The sequence below is a fragment of the Bombina bombina genome, chromosome 4 (genome assembly GCF_027579735.1).
Source record: "Bombina bombina isolate aBomBom1 chromosome 4, aBomBom1.pri, whole genome shotgun sequence".
NCBI classification, from domain to species: domain Eukaryota; kingdom Metazoa; phylum Chordata; class Amphibia; order Anura; family Bombinatoridae; genus Bombina; species Bombina bombina.
In genome coordinates this window covers 792,462,016-792,487,220 of record NC_069502.1, presented here as the reverse complement: position 1 = coordinate 792,487,220, position 25,205 = coordinate 792,462,016, and the positions used below count along the sequence as shown (strand labels likewise).

Here is a 25,205-nt window from a genome sequence, read left to right as displayed (position 1 = left end):
AGGGCACAGGTGAGTGTATGTGCAACATGTCTGAGGGACACAAGGTATAAGTGAGTGTTCATGTGTGACGTGTCTGAGGGATGCAGGGCACAGGTAAGTGTATGTGTGTGACATTCAGATATTACATTACAATTGTCTTGCGCAGTGCTAAAAAACTAAAATGTTACTATATAGATCTATTTGATTTATGCAGGTGATGTTAAGACTGAAGTCACATTTAACGCTAAACAAACAGATGATCTATATGTAAATAGTCAGGGGGGAAACTGTGAAGCAGGAAGTCAGTGACAATAGCAGTACAGGTGAGTGCACGTGTGTGATGTGTCTGAGAGGTACAGATCACCTGCCCCACTAGGTACGGGCAGGGTTTATTAGGGGAGAGGGAGACTTTTTTAGAGCCTTATTTGCAACTAATAAAACATATAGATGAAAATATGGATAGGAAATCGTCTAGACTTTTATGCATGATATAATGAGACTTTTCTAAAGATCCAGTCTGATAGGTTAAGGCATCTAATTTTTTTCCAGTTTCAAGGTATTTGTTTGGCACTATTTATCATAAGGCATAACAGTTCCAAAATACATTACATTGAGGTAACTTTTAACATGGGTAAAGAAGATTTTACTGGCAAATCAACTCATATTACCTTCTCCATCTTTCATCACAGAAATCAAACATGTAAATATCTTAGGGCAATGCCACTGTGTAAAAAGGTACATATATTACCACGCCCCCTCTAACATTCTGCTAAGGAACCAGGACATATTACTAATCACCTGAAGGGTGTGAGATACCATCTGCGCAGCTATTTCATATTCATTTCCATGACATTTATTGATGAGGATGACTTGCTGATATTTCTGAAAATCAGATACCAGTCTTTTTCTGGAATCTTAATCTTCTATTAACTAATTTGTTTTATTCTCTCGATAATCTTTGCTGAAAAGCATATCTAGATAGGCTCAGTAGCTGCTGATTGGTTGATGCACATAGAAGCCTGTGTGATTGGCTCACCCATGTGCATTGCTATTTCTTCAACAAAGACAATCTAAAAAATTAAGTAAAGTAAATAATAGAAGTAAATTGGAATGTTATTTAAATTTGTATTTACTATCTGAATCCTGAAAGAAAAATTTTGGGTTTAATGTCCCTTTAACTCCAGTCCATAAATACCCAGCAATTCCTGTATTCTGAGCCCATTTATTTTTATTACTTCTGGACAGTCATTGTGAATTTTTGCCTGATTTCTGACTACTCTCCTGCCTGCCAATTCTGTACTTTGCTGCCAGATTGTGTCTCGACCCTGGCCTGTCCTCGACTATTATCCTGGACCCTGATTTTATGGCATATGCTTGCCTGGCCACATATTTGCCTTATCCCTCAGCCTCAGCTCCACTATTGACTTTACCAAAAGCTTGGGGACCTCTCCCCCTGATAAAAAATAGCGTCAAGGAAGTACTGGAGGGGAGGACCTTGTAGTTGGTACCAAACATAATCATTCCTCAATGACGGTGGACCCAGCAGAGGTAGTTAAAGGGACAGTCTAGTCCAAATTAAACTTTCATGATTCATATAGGGCATTTCATTTTAAACAACTTTCCACTTTACTTTTATCATCAAATTTGCTTTGTTCTCTTGGATTTCTTAGTTGAAAGCTAAACCTAGGTTGGTTCATATTGTAATTTCTAAGCCCTTGAAGGCCACCTCTTATCTGAATGCATTTGATATAAAGGGGCAGTTTGAAGAGGCTTAGATAAAAGGTAATCACAGAGGTAAAAAAGTATATTAATATAACTGTGTTGGTTATGCAAAACTGGGGAATGGGTAATAAAGGGATTATCTATATTTTTAAACAATAACAATTATGGAGTAGACTGTCACTTTAAAGGGACAGTATACACTCATTTTCATATAACTGCATGTAATAGACACTACTATAAAGAATAAGATGCATAGATATTGATATAAAAATCCAGTATAAAACTGTTTAAAAACTTACTTAGAAGCTGTCAGTTTGGCTCTGTTGAAAAGGTAGCTGGAAAGCCCACTGCAAGTGGGAAATAAGACACTCCCCCCTCCCCCTTCTTTTGCATATGAAAAGACCCTTTACAGTGTAAAAAAAAGTGTAAAGTTTACACAAACAGCAGCAAGCTGGAGAAGGTAAGCTGACAGTATTCACATAAAACTTTGGGGCTTGGTTAGGAGTCTGAAAATCAGAGCAATGTTATTTAAAAATAAGCAAAACTATACATTTATTTTTAAAAAAAAACTTTATGGGCTATATAAATAGATCATCTACAAAACATTTATGCAAAGAAAAAATGAGTGTATAATGTCCCTTTAAGGCTATAACACACCAGGGACAGTTGATTGGTGCCCACGGCAGACATCTTTTTTCCCTGGATGCTAAGCCTGACAAGCCCTACACCAGTCCAGAGACTGTTTCTATACCAGTCCAAGTTGCTTCATCGTGTAATACTCAGGTTTGACTGAGTAGGTTTCTCTTTTTTTAGGGGCAGAATAAACACACACAAAAATTTACCTTAATCCAAATAACTATTACTGTGAAATTAAATTCATATAAACTTGTTTTAAAACTGTAGCTACAATGTAGCAATCAGATCTAGATAGCAATTATAATTAAGTGTGTAGTGATATTTGCAAGTTTCTAAATATCATAGCGCAGTAATTTAACTTTTTGTATCTAGGCAAATAGATCTACCCAGGTGGTTTGGTAATCTGATATGCAGCTACTACATAGTAAAAGTTAATATAATAAATAATAATTGTGAATTATAGTGCAGAGTTTAAAAGGCAGCAGCTGCAGTGTCTGTGTGCTTGTTGCTGTGAAGCAGGCGGATGAATCCAATCAGAGAGAAAAACTTTCCGCTTGTTCTGTTTGGAAGAGCAGTAAATATGGTCAAGGAAAACTTACTTTAGTAGAATAATCTTTTCCAGAACCAGCAGACAGCTCAGGGAGGATCCCAATAGTAATTAATCCCAAGTAGATGTTGGAGCAAGCAACACCCGGTCTCTGTAGGGGCTGTATTCCTACGCAGCGTGTAAAAGTAGTCCCACACGGAATTTGTGAAAGTCACTGAATACTGAGTTTAGCTAACAATGACCATCTACTAGGTTGATGGTGAAGTTACTAGACAGCAAAAACAAGGCTTGATTTGAGAAATTTAACATCCACGAAGAGAGAGATCTTGTTGAGTTAATCTCAGGTAAAGATTGGCAATACTGCCTTAACTTGGAAATCATGTATGGAGGTGGTGTTAAAATAACATGGTGATGTCATAGAACAAACCTCACAATTAAAAGGTACAGTACAAGTTGGAATATGACACTTCTGTGCCAACTTTCCTTGCTTGAAAAAATTTAGCAGTGAAACTGAAAACTGCAGGGCTTTTTAAATATATGGAGTCTTACAGATCACATAATACAAAAACTGGTGTATAAAGATCTTCCAGAAGACCTAGAAAAAATTATAAAACGATGTGTTTTACTGCATACTGCTAAGCTCTTCGCTTTCAAACACCACCTGAGCCTAAGCCTTAAACTTTTGTAAAACCCATAGAACTCCAGGAGTAAACGGTCTTCACCTGACAGAAGCAGAGAGACAGAGAAGACGCTCTCTTGGCCTATATACTGTGGATTAAAAGGAGATAAGTTATCCTCTTGCCTTCCGGTCCAGTAAAAGGGAGGGTCTAACCTATGTTGGAGGAGCCAGGGTAGACCTTGCAAGCCATTCCTCCAAGACCAAGATTCACTATCATTACTATGCCTTGAGTTGAGAAATTATATATTCTATATTGTCGCCAAAACACACAAAAGGTCTAAAATATAGTGAGTACTCTGTAGATATTTGTATGTGTCTTTATCTATATATGACATATTTGTGGATCACATCTTTGTTTCTTGATTCATGCTAGTATATTGTATTCTCTTGTTAATATGGTTAATGTATTTATACTTACCTTTTTTGTTATGTAAATATTTGCCCTTTTACAAGCATGTCTGCAGAGTTCTATCCTTTTCCTTAAGAGTGTGTAATGTATGTACCTTTAAGTGATAAGGCTTTTTACAATTAGTAACTACTATGTTTGCTATTTAAACTTAGCTATCCTTTATGGTAGTAGGTCTATGATTTAGGCAGAGGGTTACCGAAATGTGTAAGACATCACTGCCGTGAACACTCTATGGCTACAATGTGCTTTTACTCTCCTTGAACATTTTCTCTGAAGAAATTCCTTTTAATATGTGCCTGGAGGTTCGTCGGTTCTTTGCTTGTTTATCCAAGATTACAGTACTTGCTCTTTTCTGCCTTGAGCCTTACTCTGTATTCTGTGAGGCTTTTGTGGGTTCTGGAGCTGCAGGTATACTCCTAGACTACACCTGCTAAGAATTATTTTCATCTCCAAGTCAAGACCCCTGTGTGTTACCACTCTAGCGGAGGAAGAACCTTGCAGCTGGTACCTTACAGGATTAGATGTAGCTATTTGAAGACGGCATCATTAATGGCCTTTTTATGTAGCAACTCTAGCTGAGCTAAATTGGTAGTCAAGTCGTACGTGCATTTTTCTTTATTTGCTCTTTGAATTTTTTTAACCCCTTCTAATTGAACACTTATTGGCTTCCCAAATTACAAATGGATCCAACATAGAGTTTGTGTTAAAATGAATAAATTCATACAGGCCCCGATAGATAAAAGAGGACTTAGCCTCCCAAATCTTAGGATATACTATGAGGCTGCTGGTCCCAATGAGGAATATCCCAGATGGTATGAGATAGAGCAGGCCTCGCTGCCTCATGATGTGCTACTTCGGAACTTAGTGTGGATTCCGCAACACTATAAACCCCTTTCCCTTACCAGTAACCCTATCATAAGACACTGCCTAGGTCTCTGGCACAAATTACGTCACTCTCCCAGAGTGGCTCCCCACCCATCTCCTATCCACAGTATTCAAAGGCTTCTAAAGGGGCTTCCTGACTCTCATGCTTCAGGCTGGTCAGCTGTCTCCATCGAGACCATTAAAGATATGTATATTGCAAAGGCCTGGGCTACAGGACCCAAGCTTACTACGCACTTCTCTATCCCGCGCAAAATGCACTTTGAGGTCACACGCTTTAGGTCACTATTACATAGCTGGGAGTTTTTTAAAGCGGCCCCACGCAAACTTACACTATGGGAGTCTAGATACCAAACGGGTACACAGGGATATCGCCCTCTGACAGTTCACTACCAGTGCATACAAGACCTCCCGGTACTACAGAAGACACATAACATTTTAGCTTGGGAGAGGGACTTCGGTAAGGTCTTTGATTGCCAGGAATGGATGAGAGCCATAGCACATACAAGACAGGCCATACACAGTGTAACTCTCTTTGAACTTTTTTTACAAACTACTGACGAGATGGCACTGGGTACCTAACCGGCTGAGCAGATTATAAGGGTACATCTGATAGGTGCTGGAGAGGGTGTAATAAAAAAGGAGATGACTTACATATCTGGTGGGACTGCCCTGAAATCCAGAAACTCTGGACTAGAGTTTTAGCCTTGGGAGGACTTCTTACCCTTCCGACAGACAGAGGCCCAGAGACTTACCTACTTCATCTTAATTTCCCCAAACCACTAAAACTGCTGATGTCCACCAAGCTCGCTATTGCCAGAAACTGGAAACAGCCCCACGCACCCCAGATTGGAAAAGTTGTTGAGATCCTCTCTACAGTGAGGTCAATGGAGGAAGCAGTGTACATGAATAGAAGGCTCATTGACCTACACTCTAATATTTGGTCCATCTGGGATGCTCTACCGCAAAATGCGTTAGCCGCAGTTTGACGAGTGAATATTGACCTGCTGCTTCCTTCCCTTCCGCCGTTTCCCCCCTCACCTCTAGTTAATTTTCTTTCTTATCCCTTCTTCTTTCTCGCTATCTCTTTTCTGTTCTCCGATAAGAATAGTGTGCAAAATCCATGTACCACAATGCTGTTTATTTTGTACTTCAGAGGAGCTAGCTTTTATGGCTCCTATAGTTTGTCATTGGACACTTTATATTTTTAAGCTGCTACTAGAGATTACAAGTAATGTTATTGTTTGTCTAATTGTTTGTTTCACTTGTTCTACTTGTTGATAGAGTATTAAAATAGAAAAAATCTGAGGTTTATTATATGAGTGGACCTCCTTTGAGGAGCCATGGAGAAACTAGTAGTAAGATGTTAATTACCTTGGTCTCTGGATACTCTGTAAAATGAAAAGGAACACCTAAATATGTCTTACTTTTGTATTATGATTTATGTCTATGACCTCAATTAAAACATTATAATAAAAAAAAAATGAATATATTCAGATATAGATTTGTCTACGTATTCTGAATTGTATAACAGTGAGTTATGTAGCTTCCATATGAATTTTCCTGAGGGAATTGGGGATATAACATGTGATAGTATAGAATCATTCCCATCTTCCAGTGCTTCATCACAGGAGTCCACAGCATGAATATCCTGCTTAAGGTCTGCAAATTCCTCCCATACACAGGCTCACATATTATCTACAATATCCTGGTTGGATGCTAGAGATTTAGGGGATAAATCAGCAGCCTCATTTGAATGTTAAGTAAGATCTGGAGGAGAAGGACTGTGCTCCACTGCATTAAAGTATGAGGTCACTGATTGCCCTTTAGCAGTTGTGCTTTTTATCCTGTTTGCATTTTTTCCTGGCTGCCATTACTAATAAACCCAGTCCAGAGACTTAAATTAACTGTATGTCTTGAGAGATATTACGCTCACTAAAAAATGTAAAAGCATACAGTGCGGAAGAAAAGCAGCCATTAAAATATAGAACGGCTCAGTAATGTACAACGATCCCTTACAGAGGTTTGCAAAATTCCTCATCAAGAATAGAATTAAAGACGAATGAGATCTAACAATTCAGTTCAACCGTTTGCAACCTATATTAACAGTATTGTGTCTTTGTATGGATGTATAAAATTGAGCTGGGGGATGAGAAATCTGCTTTCTTTAACTATATATGTAGATTAAAGTAAGTATATCAGTCCTGCAGTAGAGATGATAAGTTCCCAGCTACCCAGAGGGATTTTTTTTCTCTCTCCTGGGATGATTTTTAGCTGTTACTTGGCCTCTTGAAGTTACCCCAGGAACTTGTCCTGTATGTTTTCCACCACTATGTGGAAACCCTGTGTCTGCGGATATACTGCTCCCTCCATTTATGACACATCAGAGAGCCCTGTTGCTGTCTCCATTTACTCCCAAGCAGTCTTCTCCAGCTGTGCAGCCTGGTGCATCATTGTGGAATTTCCCTGTGTAGGAGATCATGGCTGGTTCAGGTGTGAAAGTCAGCAGCTAAGATGGTGGCTTGAGAGAACCCTGGAACATTGGGAGCCTTTCTTTACTGCTTGATGAGCGGTGTTTAAGACAGCTATCTCTCTCTGTATGCCGTTGTAGTCCTGAAGTGGTTGCTTTGTTTGGAGAGGAGAATAAGTAAAAATTCAGCACATATTTTCTTAAGTATTAGGCCAATTTAACTGAGCTTCGGAGTTACCCAGCCATCTTAGCTGCTACTGTCTCCACCACCCCATTAACTCCCAATTTTTATTCCATTTGTGTTCCTGGTAGCAAAGTGTCATTAAATAAGTTAATCATATTTGGGGGGTTTTGCTAAATACATCATATGTACTCTGCAATTTTCATATTAAGATAATAGTTATTTGTTTCTTTATTTTTAATACTTTTAATTTGCTTTGAAAAATGTCAACATTTGCAGATGATTGTATTGTGTACAAAAGTACACATTTTTGTTTACGTTTGTTCATTTGCAGTATTATTGAAAACCTGTATTAAACACAATAGGCAACTGCAATGAACCTTGGGGTTCTTCACCACATACTGCCCTACTGGATTCTGTTTACTTATTTATTTAAATTCTCTCCTTTTTATGTTTATACTGACATTATTACCAGAAGCCAATATATATATATATATATATATATATATATATATATATATATATATAAAACCAAGTTCTTGTTATTTCTAAAAAATGTGTCCTGTCTGCTAGCTTAGTTGTGCTCATACAGATGCAAGTGTCACAGGCATTGTAGAGTGTTTGCACCTAGAAATGTTATGTGCACACACACAAGCAAGTCTCATTTTTAGTGGAGACAGAGCTTACACAGTGTACCAGCTGTGCTTCTATGAAATGTGTTGTTTGCTCATGCTCTGTGGAGAGCAAGTAAACCTAGGTTAGAATATGGTGCTGTCCTGTAGCCCTCTGCAGGAATGAGGGTTACTGTAGCCCTCTACATTAAGGGTGGGAAATGGCCAATCAGCTAAGGTGTTAAATGGACATTAAACAATAACATTTATTCTTACCCGTTAAATTCATTTCTTTCTTGGGGTTAGAGTCTATGATTCATTCATTACCATTGGGAATTCATCACCTGGCCACCAGGAGGAGGCAAAGACAACCTACAGAAAAAGCTTAACTATCTCCCCTACTTTCTGTTCCCTCCCACATGTGACTTAGCTAAAAAATTAAAAATTATAGATTTGTGATATAGTATTATTTTATATTTATCACTCACATTCTTGTTTTAATTTTACCTTTTAAATAATACACATTTTTCTGAGATTCATATACAGTTTAATGTCCCTTTTACCCGTTTTCTTTAGAAACCAAGGGTTAAGTCATCATGTGATATCTCTAAAATGACTGCCTTCTAAATTTTTTACTGCTTCTTTGTATTGAAAAAAATTGTAAGTAATTTATATGTAATCTAATAAGGAGAAAAGTTCTTTGGGATTACTCTACCCATAAGGTAGTTAATGCATTTTAAAGACTATATTTTAATTTGCATTTAAGGGACATATATATTTCAAATTAGAAATCTCTGGCCTTGCTTAATTTCATGCTTAAAGCCAATGCAGAGCTGATATGGAAGTAATTCCTGGGTGTGGGCTTTTTGTGTGTGTAGGGGGGGGGGGGGTCAGGAAAAGTGAAACACTCTAAAGACATTGATAACTGTGATTAGAAAATGAGGTTTAATATGAAGCAAGACCAAAGTTTTCACATAGGTGAGTCTTCCCTTAATTCAGGGGGGGAAATGATTGTTCATAAGCTTAAAAATGTACATTTACTATACTAAAAAACCATATGTTGTCTAGAGAACCAACAGTACAACATGTACAAAGTCAATAAAAGAGGCATTATGAGCGCAAAAAAATCAAAACAAACTAAAGCAACATTTGTGCAAACAAGCAATAGTTATAAAGTGTTTTTTTTTTATTGAAATAATTGAATTACTAAAATTGAACACAATTATAAAGCTATAAATACTTTAAAGAAAAATATGTAAACAAAAAACAACATTAATTTCTATTTATTTCAATATTTTAGAAATATGGGAAGCCAGGAAATCCTGAAAAATATTCTTTAATGTCTAGTAAACTGCCCTTTAGCCTTAGCATGGAGGCTGGGGAAAAGGTGTAGGAGTCATAGTCTGGTCCCTCCCCTTGTCCCCATGTGTAGACACTTCTTATTATAACAGTTCAAATGTTCTCAAGATAAAAAAGTGTGATATTAATAACATTATGGTCATTGTGTTTCTTATCAACAGATGAATTCACAATCAAAAACTCTAGTCATGGTCAGTGTGCTGATGCTTCTTTCAATCTTCTTCAAAATCAAAGAAGCCACTTAGAAAATGTATGTTCTGAATGTGGAAAATGTTTTACTCTAAAATCATCTCTTATTAGGCATCAGAAAATCCATACAGGGGAAAAAGAATTTTCGTGTTCTGAATGTGGGAGATGTTTTGCTTTGAAATTATCTCTTATTAGACATCAGAAAATCCATACAGGGGAGAAAGAATTTACATGTTCTATATGTGGGAAATGTTTTGCTCGGAAAACAACTCTTAATAATCATAAGAAAATTCATACAGGAGAGAACCAGTTTTCATGCTCTGAGTGTGGTAAATGTTTTACCTGGAAATCAGCTCTTAATAGACATCTAAAAATTCATACAGGAGAGAAATCATCATTTTCATGGTCTCAATGTTCTAAATGTGGTAAATGTTTTACCAGAAAATCATATCTTATTGACCATCTGAAAATTCATACAGGAAAGAAAGATTTTTCATGTTCTGACTGTGGGAAATGTTTTACTCTGAAATCACATCTTGTTACCCATCAGAAAATTCATACAGGAGAGAAAGCATTTTCATGTTCTGACTGTGGGACATATTTTACTCTGAAATCAGATCTTATTAGGCATCAGAAAACTCATACAGGAGAGAAAGCATTTTTATGTTCTGACTGTGGGAAATGCTTTACTCAAAAATCAGATCTTATTAGGCATCAGAAAATTCATACAGGAGAGAAAGCATTTTCATGTTCTGAATGTGGGAAGTCTTTTACCTTGAAAGGAAATCTTGTTACTCATCAGAAAATTCATATTAAAGGAATTCTGGGAAATCAGAGTTTAACCATTTAAATGCAGAAGGCAGCATGTAGTCGTCATCTGCACTGTCTAGAGTGCAGCTTATGGCTACATTTCAATCCTTGGAGGGGTTACACATTTGGAGATGTTTGAGACTCCCTCTGCACCTCAAGCACTTAAGAGGTGGCTCAGTGTGTTTTTCATCCCCTGGGGGATCTGGGCTCCATATATAAGTTTAAATAGTCAATCGATTATCTAGCATAAATACAATGTGTATATATTTGAGACCCTATTTGCAGATCAAAGTTATATTAATATACCCAAAGTCCCTTATTTATATGTTGATAAACTCTTCTTTGACATGCAGGTACAGTTGAGAGCATTTTAGTCTGGTTATCACTGACACAGAGTTTTTCTAGATGTAATTTAAATTGGACAAAACTGCCAAAAGTTCTTGTCTGGATTAGCATAGCCCATTGGCTTCCTAAAATGCTAAAATTTAACAAAAACACATTTTATTTTTTATTTTTTTCAATTGCTAATTGTCTGTAGAAAATCACTGAATCATTCTCCATTTCTGCTTATGTTAGAAAGGTTACCTAAAACAGTTATAGATCTACAAAGGTTTTGACTATGGAATTGGTAAAATAAAACTCACACAGTATTGTTTACAATTTTGTTTATTAAAATTGCAATGCATTTTTTACACATTTTGCTCTAGATTTCTCACGTCATAATATATAAATAAAAATAGAATAATGTTAGGGGTCTGTTGAAATAATAAAAAAACAATATATGATTTTTGTGGGTTTCTCACTGAATAATGACTTCCATTAGTGCTTATATGTGAGCAGCACCTAAAAGCAAAAAAACAAAAAAAAAAAAACAGCCGAGAACAGGGTGGGAAATGGTTCATCAGCTAAAGTGTTAAATGAACATTAAACAATAACATAATTTATTCTTACCTGTTAATTTTATTTATTTCTTGGTGGTTAGAGTCCATGATTCATTCATTACCGTTTGGAATTCATCAACTGGCCACCAGGAGGAGGCAAAGACAACCTACAGAAAAAGCTTAACTATCTCCCCTACTTTCTGTTCCCTCCCAGTATTTCAAATAGCCAAGATAAGAGGAAGTAAGATAGTAGGGTAAATAGGTGCAAACTAAAACTGCCGGCACTATGAAAAAAATTGGTGCGGATTCGTGGACCACCAAGAAAGAAATTAATTTTTTAGGTAAGAATAAATTGTTTTCTTTATAATGGTGGTGAGAATCCACAATTCAATTATTACTGTTGGCAACTTATACCCAAGCTGTGAAGTCCACAAAAAAATGGGTGGGGTAAAAAGAAAAGAAGGCAGGCAGTCTGAATAATCTTCCTGCCAAAACTATCCCGATCTGAAGCAATACAACAAATTGAAAACCTTGCAAATTTGCTCAACTTGAACCCTCATTCCTGAGAGCCCAAGAAGTAGACACAAAATGAGTTGATTGAGCAGGAATATGGAAAAACAACTACAGTTTACAAGCAAACTGTGACGTAAACTCTTCAACCATGGAGATAAAGTAACAGAAGTTTCCTTCTGATTTAAAAGACAATAAAAGTCTAGTAAAAAAAAATTGACATCCGATAACAACTTGAGGTCTGAAAGGTGTATAATGGGGTACTAGATTTGAAGTGTCCCCCATTCCTCCCAGAAGGTAGCATTCCCAAATATGTGGTATCTGGAGGTGTCTTATCAATTTGCCGACAACATACTAAAAGGCTGACTTGATCCCTTGCACCCTACTTGATCGACACCTCTTTTAAGAAGTGGCAATCTGGGGCTTAATTCCAGTCCGACACTGAGTTTCAGGAGCCAGGATAGGCCGAGGAGGTTTTGCCTGGCCTCCAGCGGTTGGTGTCATGCTCCCATTACCTTGTATGGGAGATACATAGCTGCTTGCCAGCATTGCTCGGAGATGCCCTTTTTTAGAATATTCCGATGGACCATCAGGCTGCGATGCAGACGAGGAAATCAAAGCAGTTTCCTGACGGTCTGTCAATGTTTTGAATATTGGGGCCTGATACAGATAAATGAGCAGAAACAGTGAATGAATGCACTGGCTACTATCCGTCACACTTGAAAGGCTGTGTTCCTATTCTACGGCGTAGATTCCGGTAAGATCATTTCATTTTACTTTATTTCTGAATGTAGTGTAATGTGAATGTTTTCCCGAGAGGCTACCACCTAACTTAACATAAGGGTCTCAGTGAGTCTCTTTTAGTATCTTGGAATCGAAGGTTAATATCTCCTGAGGGGGGTTATTGAACAGGGGGGTTTATAATCATGTTTGTTATGTGATTCAACCTGCTTATGTGTGATGTTTATGGACTCGTGGTTTGGAACATTGAGGCCTTTGGAAGTGACGTAGCCGTTTGGTTGGGCACGCTTTTTTGGACTGTACGGTTCACCTTGTGATCGGGCTTAGTTCCGTTTTCCATTTCCGCATTCCCGACCGAGTGGCAAAGAAAATATTCTAGTTTGCAGGGGTCTGGTCATAGGTGGTGAGTGCCCCAGCCATTGTGTGTGTCAGGTGCCGTATTTGTTTTACTACTTTAGTCCATATTTATATATCCTCTATCCAGTTATGGAGGATTCTGATGCTGAGACTATTTTGATTTCAGATTCTGTGTCCGGTGACGAATCTGGATTGGCCTCGTTGACACATGTCAACCAGTTTTGTTCCATATGCCATATGAGAGCGCCTTGTTTCTCGGGCTCAGGGAATCAAGGGACAGCTGAGCCATCCGCCTTTGGGGGTCCTGTCCTCCGAGAGGTGAGTTCCCTACCAATTCATACTTCTATACCCATGCGGGTAACCCAGTTTATGATTCTTCCATGCAGGGTGGCGTGTTCCCCCCGGAGGTTGCAGCACATTTTCACTTCCACATAATGTTGGCGACTGTTCGTCTGCAGAGTCCAGACGTTTTTTTTAGAATGTGCTCGTGCCCTATTGTCCCAGGCCTTCCGCCTTGGGAAGGGCCTCTACAGTCCCCGCGGGTGTAACTGTCCCTGAGTGTTGTTCCTTTCGTTACAGGATTGCGCCTTCGCGTATTGCTCAGACATGTATTTCATTTATTGAATGACCCTATCGTTACTAGGTACGGGGATTTTCAGTCTGCTAATTTGAATGGTGCACCTCATTAGACATGTGGGGATGAGGTAATCTCCTGATTGTCATTTGATTGAGATCTTTCCCAGTTTTTTGGAAGATTGGGCTCAGTTTGGCTGGTCCTGTGGGTAGGCTTGTGTCTTTTTGGGTGCTAACCTCCGGGTTGCTTTATATGTTATTTGGTTTTGTTTCCTTCGGGAACCTTCTGGGATCGATACTCTTTGTTCTTCTTTGGAAGTTGTTTTGGACACGTTAGTTCTATGTTAAAATGTCTGTTTTCTTTTTTCCCCTATGAGGGAGAATTTATGCAGCTTGCTGGTTAGGACCCTAAGTGCAGGCTGGTCCTGTTGGGTTTGTTCAGTCTTGCGCTGTTCTGTTTAGCTGGTACGGTAACAGCTCGGAGTGCTCAGGTTATCATTGGTTTTCATGTTCAACTAAGCATTCGGGAGGACCTGTTGGTCCGTAAGACGGGAAGTATTCTTTTAGTCCTTATAGCCTTCAGTCATAGATGACCGGGACAGGGGATATTTTCCGCTGCATCACTCTGACATCCGATATCATCAGAACCTAGTGTTTTCCTCCCCATGCGGTGGAGGGTTAAAGGGCTTAGCGCCCCATTGCCGCAATTTGAGTGGTTTGGTCTTCGGTTTTAGAGCTCTGGATTGCCCTTGTGGGCTTGATCCAACAGCTTGTATCAGAATAGGCTGTCTAGCATGCTGAGGGTTTTCAGTTTGAAACCAGTTGCAGCTCTTGGCACCTTGCAGGTGTCCGCATACGCTCTTTATAGTGTATCTAGATACAGCTCTTACTCTTGAGGTGTACTGTCTGAGTGAAGAGACCTTTGGGTCTCCTTCCATTGTCTCCAGGTGATTTGGATCTCCTTTTAGGGATCTGTATTTCTGGGTGATGGTTGATCCCTGTGGGGGCTTTGTTTAGCTTGCGGTTTCCCGAAGCTGGGAACGCTTAGCGTCTTTCTCGTCCCTGTGTCTTCTGCTGGAGTGGAGGTGATGGGGAGACTAGCCCTGCTAGAAGGGTTTTTTGATCTCAAGGTATCCCTTACGTTGTCCTGAGGCCTTGAGAAGTCTTTTTATAAGACTTCTAGCCTTGCTCCTTGGAGCGTTGGACTTCAAGCTAGGGGTGGTTCCTTCCTTTGGTCGGGGCTTTCGAGTTCTTCTCGAGATCCGGATTCTCTGGATATGCATTCATATCCCTTGTGTCTGGCTTTTTGGCCAGCTGGGGTGTTTATTTCTAGGATAAGGTTGCCTGAACTATTAGGTGCCCGGACCTGTTTTTCTTCCTGAGAATTCCAGTTGCTGAGGCTTAGCTTGGCCTTTTTCCTGACCCAGTCTTGGGTTGTTTTGGAATCTTGGATCTCAGGGCTGGTCGGGGTGTTTCACGGTAGTGGGAACTTGGGCTATGTCCTTGCTCCATCTATCTGACCTGGTCATGGTGGCCAGGTTTTTCGGAGTATTTATTGCTCTTTGCAACAGAGCAGCCCAGGTGCTCTAGGGTTAGCTTTGTGACTTGTCCCTCAAGGGTTGTTGGTTCATACCCAGCTGCTGGCGCTGGATGTCCAACTTCTGGTGCACCTTACGGTTGCATTCCCTTGGTCAGCTTGCCAGTGTAACCTGTGGATTCCCTGCCCTGCAGGCGAATGGGTTGGCTGTGTCTCTGCTTGGCAAGCTACTTGGGGGGGTCCTTTTCTAGGACATTCGTGTTAGGGATTTATCTCCCATTAGCTGGTGGCTTCGGGCATTGAGGACAGTTGTTGCCCTTTTGGCCTCATCTCTTTTCTTTAGGGGATATTCTCCTCCCTATGGAGATGGAGTCCTTTCTTGGGGCTTCTCCTGGTTGGGAGGTGGAAAGGTGGGATGGGTTCCCCCTGGGGGTCTTGCTGGCTCCAAGTTAGACTTGTTGGGCCTTTTTTTGTTAGATCCTTAGGTCTATGGTCCTGTTGTCTGTTTTCGGAGTCGGGTTATACCTGTACTCTGTGGGGATGGCTGTGCTATCCTTATGCTCATTCCTGTACCTGTTTCGGGATTCTTCTGTTCCCCGGTCAAGGATACCTGAGGCTGGGTTGGTCCAGCTGAGTGGGGTCTGCAGGTCAGGATGGCCGAGCGGGCTAAGGCGCTGCGTTCAAGTCGCAGTCTCCTCTGGATGTGTGGGCTTTGTTGAGTCTATCCTGTTAGTTTTTTCTGCTAGGATATGGATTTTCCTTTCAACTTGCTCCATTGCTTTTAGAAGGGGGTTTCCTCTTCCTTTGGGCTCTGAAGGTATAGTCTCCTTCTCAGGGGGCCTCAATTGAGGTTTTGTGTTCCCCTTTTTAGAGACCTGTGTGTGGGTCCGGCTGTGGGGGTTGCTTTTGCAGTCTTTTCTTGCTTGACTGCTTCTTCCTTGCAAGTACCCTCTGTGTCGTCCTGTTATGGACTCTGTGTTCTCCAACTTGGGGTTTTCGACTGGGTCTATTACACATTTTTTTGTGGTTGAATACTTTGGTATTCTATGTTCCGACACTGGGAGGACTTTGCCTTTTTGGTTGCATTCAGTACCTGCAGGATGTTGGAGACTTTTCTGTCTCTGTGCCCGGTTTTATCCCGGGTTTTGCTGGTATAGGCATGGCCTCCTTTCCCTGTTTGGGCCCCTTTGGGTCTTTGTGAGTTGGGCTCACTATTGGAGGTGTTCTTTTTTGGAGGAGACTTTTCGGTTTCCTCGGATCTCCTTTGCCTTGTCCCCTTAGGGGTTTTGGCTGATGTTCCCTTCATTAGTGGGGGGTGAGTGGTTGGGCGACGGTGTCTCCTGGAGGACTGTTGGCTCAGTCGAGTCCATTTTGCGGTCTCTAGCTTGGCTTCTGGACTAGCTGCGAGTCAGTGTCCTTGGGGCTTTTCCTTTAATAAAATGTCTCGGCTTCTGATGAAGCAGGGTTTTTTATTGGGTAGAGGTTCAGGCTTAGTGCCCTCGGTATGAGCCGCCTTTTGTACCCTCCCGTCTTGGCATTCTGTGTCCTCTATAGCTTGGGTATTGTTTTTCCAAAAGTAATGAATGCAGCTGTGGACACTTTCCATTTAAGAAGAAAAACATAAATTATGCTTACCTGATAATTTCCTTTTTTTCTGATGGAAAGCGTCCACAGCTCCCCACCCTTAATTTTATGTGGGGCGTCCTTTTATTCTTCTGGCACCTTTCACCCTGATATTTCTTCTACTGTTCCTTGTTCCTCGGCAGAATGACTGGGGTATGAGGGGAGTGGGAGGAGTATTTAAGCCTTTGGCTGGGTGTCTTTGCCTCCTCCTGGTGGCCAGGTTCTTAATTCCCAAAATTAATGAATGCAGCTGTGGACTCTTTCCATCAGAAGAAAAGGAAATGATCAGGTAAGCATAATTTATGTTTTTCTTCTTAAATGAATATGATATAGTAGAGAAGCATTTTGTCAGGGAGTGTTTTATTTGTTTCCCTGATGCCCCCATACATTTTACATATTGCATACTCTAATTCGTAAGAGCATGTCATTTTAAGACCAACAACCCTGCAGTACTGTGTGATTAACAAAGGGGACGTAAACACACATTAGAAGTAGCACTTAGGAACAGCAGAGCATTGAGAGCTCCGGGAGAGGGCAGGACTGCAAGATTTTATGGCAATATTTTAGTGAGTGGGAAGGATTGAGAGGACAATATGAGTTGGGAAAGGGATCTGGGAGGGGGCACCTACACTACGGAAACAATTGTTTTATTACATTTTTATAAAAATGAAGCCCAATTTTTCTGCAAACTAGGTACTGGCAGACAGCTGCCAGTACCTAAGATAGCCACAAATTGGTAGAGTGGGGAGGGTTAGATAGCTGTTTGGTGGTGGTGGTTGGGGGTTAAGGGAGGATCCTACACCGAAGAAACAATATATATATAGAAAGCCTTTTATTTTAGTACAGGCAGACTTTCTGCCAGCACTTAAGATGGAGGTGACCATTGTGGGGTGGTGGATGGAAGATAGCTGTTTGAGGGGGTCAGGGAGGGATCAGGGGTGGGATGTGTCAGATGGGAGGCTGATCTCTACAATAAAGCTAAAATTAACCCTACAAGCTACCTAATTAACCCCATCACTGCTGGGCATAATACAAGTGTGGTACACAGCTGCATTTAGTGGCCTTCTAATTACCAATATGCAACGCCAAAGCTATATATGTCTGCTATTTATGAACAAAGGGGATCCCAGAGAAGCATTTACAATCATTAGTGCCATAATTGCACAACCTGTTTGTAATTAATTTCAATGAGAAACCTAAAATTGTGAAAAAGTTGAAAGATTTTTTTTATTTGATCGCATTTGGCGTTGAAATGGTGGCATGAAATATGGCAAAATGGGCCTAGATCAATACTTTGGGTTGTCTACAAAAAAAATATATATACATGTGAAGGGTTATTCAGGGATTGCTGACAGATATCAGTGTCACAATGCAACTATCGCTAATTTTGAAGAAAAAAAATGGTTTGGAAATAGCAAAGTGCTACTTGTATTTATTGCCCTATAACATATATATTTGACAACATTTAGAAACTATTTAGCATGGGTGTTATTTGGTTGTTGTAGATGTGTAATAAATTTTGGGGGTCAAAGTTAGAAAAAGTGTGTTGTTTTTTTTCATTATATTTTATATTTTTTTTATAGTAAATTATATGATATGATGAAAATAGTGGTATCTTTAGAAAATCCATTTAATGGCGAGAAAAACTGTATATAATATGTGTGGGTACAGTAAATGAGTGAGAGGAAAATTACAGCTAAACATAAACACCGCAGAAATGTAAAAATAGCCCTGGTCCCTATCGGTAAGAAAATTGAAAAATGGTCTTGTCACTAAGGGGTTAAAATTCTGTCATAGAGAATCAATCCTGTCACAAAGAAGCACCCCTATCAAAATGGAACATTCCTTTCAAAAGGTCAGCTCAATCCAAGCACAGAGAAAACTCCAACATGGCTGCTCTAATTATGATCATGGGGAGCATCAGGGAAGTGAATAAATCTCCCCTGCTGTATCATATCCTGATAAGCAGGTTGTATAAACAGAAATAAAACACTCCCCTGCTGAATCACATCCATATAAGCACGTTGTATAAACAGAAAACATAATTTATTCTTACCTGATAAATTTCTTTCTTTCTTGACACTGTGAGTCCACGGATCATCTTAATTACTGTTGGGAATATCACTCCTGACCAGCTGGAGGAGGCAAAAAGCACCACAGCAAAAGCTGTTAAATACCACTCACCCTACCCACAATCCCCAGTCATTCGACCAAAGTGAAAGGAGAAAGGAAGTAATCTAAGGTGCAGAATTGCCTGAAGTTTATAGAAAAGCAAACTGTCTGAAAAACAGGGTGAACCGTGGACTCACTGTGTCAAGAAATAAATAAATTTATCAGGTAAGAATAAATTATGTTTTCTCTCTAATGACACAGTGAGTCCACAGATCATCTTAATTATTGTTTGGAACCAATACCCAATCTAGAGGACACGGATGATAAGAGAGGGACAAGACAGTTAACCTAAACAGAAGGCACCACTGCTTGAAGAAACTTTCTCCCAAAAGAAGCCTCTGCGGAAGCAAAAGTATAAAATTTGTAAAATTTAGAAAAAGTATGCAAAGATGACCAAGTCGCAGCCTTGCAAAGCTGATCTACAGACGCTCCATTTTTGAAAGCCCAAAAACAGCCCTCGTGGAATGAGCCGTGATTCTCCCAGGAGGCTGCTGACCAGCAGTCTCATATGCCAAGCAAATAACACTCCTCAACCAACAAGTAAGAGAAGTAGCCGTAGCTTTCTTACCCTTACGCTTCCCAGAAAAGACAACAAATAAAGAAGAAGACTGGCGAAAATCTTTAGTTGCCTGCAAATAATATTTCAATGCAGGAACCACATCCAGGTTGTGCAACAAACGCTCCTTATGAGAAGAAGGATTAGGACACAAAGAAGGAACAACAATCTCTTGATTAATATTCTTATCAGAAACAACCTTGGGAAGAAAACCCAAGGCAGTACACAGAACTACCTTATCAGAGTAAAAAATAAGAAAAGGCGATTCATACTGTAAGGCGGCTGAAAGCTCAGAAACTCTTCGAGCTGAAGAAATATCCACCAGAAACAAAACGTTCCAAGATAACATCTTAATATCCAAAGAATGCATAGGTTCACACGGAGCCTGTTGAAGGACTCGAAGAACCAAATTAACACTCCCAAGGTGGAGTAGTAGAATTAAACACAGGCCGAATTCTAACCAAAGCCTGACAAAAAGAATGAACATCTGGCGCATCCGCCAGGCACTTGTGCAATAAAATAGATAAAGCAGAAATTTGACACTTCAGGGTACTAGCAAATACACCTTTCTTCAAAACCCTCCTGGAGAAAAGATAAAATCCTAGGAATCCTAACTCTACTCCACGAGTAGCACTAATACAAATATTTATGCCAAATCTTATAACAAATCTTCCTAGTCACAGGCTTACAAGCCTGAATCATAGTATCAATGACTGACTCACACCACACTCAAAACCACGCTTAGAAAGAATAAAGCGTTCAATATCCAAGCAGTCAGCTTCAGAGAAATGAGATTTGGATGAAGTAAGGGACCCTGCAGAAGCAGGTCCTTCCTTAATGGAAGACGCCAAGGTGGAAGGGAAGACATCTCCACCAGATCTGCAAACCAGATTCTGCAAGGCCACTCCGGAGTAATGAAAATCACCGATGCCCTCTCTTGTTTGACCTGAGGAAGAAGAGCAAACTGAGGGAACACATATGCCAGACTAAAAGTCCAAGGAACTGCCAGAGAATCTATCAGAACAGCCTGAGGATCCTTTGACCTCGACCCATACCTCAGGAGCTTGGCATTCTGACAAGATGCCATGAGATCCAACTTCGGCTGCCCCAAATGATAATTAAGCTGGAAAATACCTCTGGATGAAGTTCCCACTCCTCCGGATGAAAAGTCTGTCTGCTCAGAAAATTTGCTTCCCAATTGTCCACCCCTGGAATATGGATAGCAGACAGACAACAGTTGTGAATCTCCGCCCACTGAATAATCTTGGCTACCTCTGTCATGGCCAAGGAACTCCGAGTTCCTCCCTGATGATTGATGTAAGCCCCTGACGTTATGTTGTCCGACTGAAACCTGATAAACTGGTTGAAGCTAGCTGAGGCCAGGCTAGAAGAGTATTGAAAATTGCTCTCAGTTCCAAAACTTTTATTGGAAGAACCGACTCCACCCAAGTCCATAGACCCTGAGTCCTTAATGAACCCCAGACAGCACCCCAGCCCAGCAAACTGGCATCTGTTGTTACAATCACCCAGGCAGGTCTGCAAAAGCAAGTTCCCTGAGAGAGAAGATCCTGAGACAACCACCATGGAAGAGAATCTCTGGACATCTGATCTAGAACAATCTTTGGAGATAGATCCGCATAATTCCCGTTCCACTGCCTGAGCAAGAATAACTGCAGAGGTCTGAGATGGAACCGAGCAAATGGAATGATGTCCATGACTAAAACCATCAAACCAATAACCTCCATGCACTGATCCACTGACGGTCGAGGAAGGGACTGAAGAGCAAGACACGTATTAAAAATCTTTGACTTTCTTGCTTCTGTCAGAAAAATTTTCATCTCTAGAGAATCTATAATGGTCCCCAAAAATACCACTCTTGTAGCCGGAATGAAGGAACTTTTTCCTAAATTCACCTTTCAACCGTGGGAGCGCAGAAAAGACAACAACAACTCCGTGTGGGAGTTTGCTAGTTTAAAAGATGGAGCCTGAACTAGAATCTAGTCCAGATAAGGAGCCACTGCAACACCCTTCAATCGAAGCACGGCCAACAATGCTCCCAGGACCTTTAAATAAATTCTTGGAGCTGTTGCTAGACCAAAAGGAAGCGCTACACACTGAAAATGTTTGTCTAGAAATGCAAATCTTAGGAACCTGTGATGATCCCTGTGAATGGAAATATGTAGATACCCATCCTTTAAATCCACTGTGGTCATGAACTGAATGGAAGAATGGAACGAATAGTTTCCATCTTGAAAGACGGAACCCTGAGAAACTTGTTTATAGTCTTGAGATCTAAAATAGGTCTGAAAGTTCCCTCCTTTTTGGGAACAACGAAGAGATTGGAATAAAAACCCAGACCCTGTTCCTGAACCGGAACAGTAACTATCACTCCCATGTCGGAAAGATTCTGAACACAACGTAAGAACGCCTCTCCTTTTATCTGGTTTACAGATAACCTGGAGAGAAGAAACCTGCCTCTGGGAGGAAAATTCTTGAACTCCAGTTTGTAACCCTAGCACATGATATCTACCACCCAGGGATCCTGAACATCTCGAACCCAAGCTTGAGCAAACAAAGAGAGTCTGACCCCCCACAAGATCCATTCCCAGATCGGGGGCAGACCCTTCATGCTGATTTTGAGTCAGCAACAGTCTTCCTGGACTGCTTCCCCTTATTCCAAGACTGATTTAACATCCAAGATGGCTTGGACTGTTCCACTTCCTGCTTGAAGGAAGAAGAGGAAGATTTACCAGAGAAGTTACGAAAGAAACGAAAAACATAATTTATGTAAGAACTTACCTGATAAATTCATTTCTTTCATATTAGCAAGAGTCCATGAGCTAGTGACGTATGGGATATACATTCCTACCAGGAGGGGCAAAGTTTCCCAAACCTCAAAATGCCTATAAATACACCCCTCACCACACCCACAATTCAGTTTAACGAATAGCCAAGAAGTGGGGTGATAAAAAAGTGCGAAAGCATATAAAAATAAGGAATTGGAATAATTGTGCTTTATACAAAATCATAACCACCACAAAAAAAGGGCGGGCCTCATGGACTCTTGCTAATATGAAAGAAATGAATTTATCAGGTAAGTTCTTACATAAATTATGTTTTCTTTCATGTAATTAGCAAGAGTCCATGAGCTAGTGACGTATGGGATAATGACTACCCAAGATGTGGATCTTCCACACAAGAGTCACTAGAGAGGGAGGGATAAAATAAAGACAGCCAATTCCTGCTGAAAAAAATCCACACCCAAAACAAAGTTTAATGAAAAACATAAGCAGAAGATTCAAACTGAAACCGCTGCCTGAAGTACTTTTCTACCAAAAACTGCTTCAGAAGAAGAAAATACATCAAAATGGTAGAATTTAGTAAAAGTATTGCAAAGAGGACCAAGTCGCTGCTTTACAAATCTGATCAACCGAAGCTTCATTCCTAAACGCCCAGGAAGTAGAAACTGACCTAGCAGAATGAGCTGTAATCCTCTGAGGCGGAGTTTTACCCGACTCAACATAGGCAAGATGAATTAAAGATTTCAACCAAGATGCCAAAGAAATGGCAGAAGCTTTCTGGCCTTTTCTAGAACCGGAAAAGATAACAAATAGACTAGAAGTCTTTCGGAAAGACTTAGTAGCTTCAACATAATATTTCAAAGCTCTAACAACATCCAAAGAATGCAACGATTTCTCCTTAGAATTCTTAGGATTAGGACATAATGAAGGAACCACAATTTCTCTACTAATGTTGTTGGAATTCACAACTTTAGGTAAAAATTCAAAAGAAGTTCGCAACACCGCCTTATCCTGATGAAAAATCAGAAAAGGAGACTCACAAGAAAGAGCAGATAATTCAGAAACTCTTCTGGCAGAAGAGATTGCCAAAAGGAACAAAACTTTCCAAGAAAGTAATTTAATGTCCAATGAATGCATAGGTTCAAACGGAGGAGCTTGAAGAGCTCCCAGAACCAAATTCAAACTCCAAGGAGGAGAAATTGACTTAATGACAGGTTTTATACGAACCAAAGCTTGTACAAAACAATGAATATCAGGAAGAATAGCAATCTTTCTGTGAAAAAGAACAGAAAGAGCAGAGATTTGTCCTTTCAAAGAACTTGCGGACAAACCCTTATCTAAACCATCCTGAAGAAACTGTAAAATTCTCGGTATTCTAAAAGAATGCCAAGAAAAATGATGAGAAAGACACCAAGAAATATAAGTCTTCCAGACTCTATAATATATCTCTCTAGATACAGATTTACGAGCCTGTAACATAGTATTAATCACAGAGTCAGAGAAACCTCTTTGACCAAGAATCAAGCGTTCAATCTCCATACCTTTAAATTTAAGGATTTTAGATCCTGATGGAAAAAAGGACCTTGCGACAGAAGGTCTGGTCTTAACGGAAGAGTCCACGGTTGGCAAGAGGCCATCCGGACAAGATCCGCATACCAAAACCTGTGAGGCCATGCCGGAGCTACCAGCAGAACAAACGAGCATTCCTTCAGAATCTTGGAGATTACTCTTGGAAGAAGAACTAGAGGCGGAAAGATATAGGCAGGATGATACTTCCAAGGAAGTGATAATGCATCCACTGCCTCCGCCTGAGGATCCCGGGATCTGGACAGATACCTGGGAAGTTTCTTGTTTAGATGAGACGCCATCAGATCTATTTCTGGAAGTTCCCACATTTGAACAATCTGAAGAAATACCTCTGGGTGAAGAGACCATTCGCCCGGATGCAACGTTTGGCGACTGAGATAATCCGCTTCCCAATTGTCTATACCTGGGATATGAACCGCAGAGATTAGACAGGAGTTGGATTCCGCCCAAACCAAAATTCGAGATACTTCTTTCATAGCCAGAGGACTGTGAGTCCCTCCTTGATGATTGATGTATGCCACAGTTGTGACATTGTCTGTCTGAAAGCAAATGAACGATTCTCTCTTCAGAAGAGGCCAAAACTGAAGAGCTCTGAAAATTGCACGGAGTTCCAAAATATTGATCGGCAATCTCACCTCCTGAGATTCCCAAACTCCTTGTGCCGTCAGAGATCCCCACACAGCTCCCCAACCTGTGAGACTTGCATCTGTTGAAATTACAGTCCAGGTCGGAAGCACAAAAGAAGCCCCCTGAATTAAACGATGGTGATCTGTCCACCATGTTAGAGAGTGTTGAACAATCGGTTTTAAAGATATTAATTGAGATATCTTTGTGTAATCCTTGCACCATTGATTCAGCATACAAAGCTGAAGAGGTCGCATGTGAAAACGAGCAAAGGGGATCGCGTCCGATGCAGCAGTCATAAGACCTAGAATTTCCATGCATAAAGCTACCGAAGGGAATGATTGTGACTGAAGGTTTCGACAAGCTGAAATCAGTTTTAGACGTCTCTTGTCTGTTAAAGACAGAGTCATGGACACTGAATCTATCTGGAAACCCAGAAAGGTTACCCTTGTCTGAGGAATCAATGAACTTTTTGGTAAATTGATCCTCCAACCATGATCTTGAAGAAACAACACAAGTTGATTCGTATGAGATTCTGCTAAATGTAAAGATTGAGCAAGTACCAAGATATCGTCCAAATAAGGAAATACCACAATACCCTGTTCTCTGATTACAGACAGAAGGGCACCGAAAACCTTTGTAAAAATTCTTGGAGCTGTAGCTAGGCCAAACGGCAGAGCCACAAACTGGTAATGCTTGTCCAGAAAAGAGAATCTCAGGAACTGATAATGATCTGGATGAATCGGAATATGCAGATATGCATCCTGTA

At 40.3% G+C, this 25,205-nt stretch overlaps 1 protein-coding gene across 1 annotated transcript in view; it reads left to right on the top strand.

The window, feature by feature from the left end:
- Nucleotides 1-11,259, top strand: part of LOC128657863 (gastrula zinc finger protein XlCGF26.1-like) — a 58,728-nt gene extending 47,469 nt beyond the window's left edge. Inside the window, exon 6 of the mRNA XM_053712292.1 lies at nucleotides 9,637-11,259. Within this exon, the coding sequence (XP_053568267.1) occupies nucleotides 9,637-10,514 (878 nt within the window). The 3' untranslated portion in view covers nucleotides 10,515-11,259. The remainder of the gene's footprint in view (nucleotides 1-9,636) is intronic.
- Nucleotides 11,260-25,205: the final 13,946 nt, after the last annotated feature.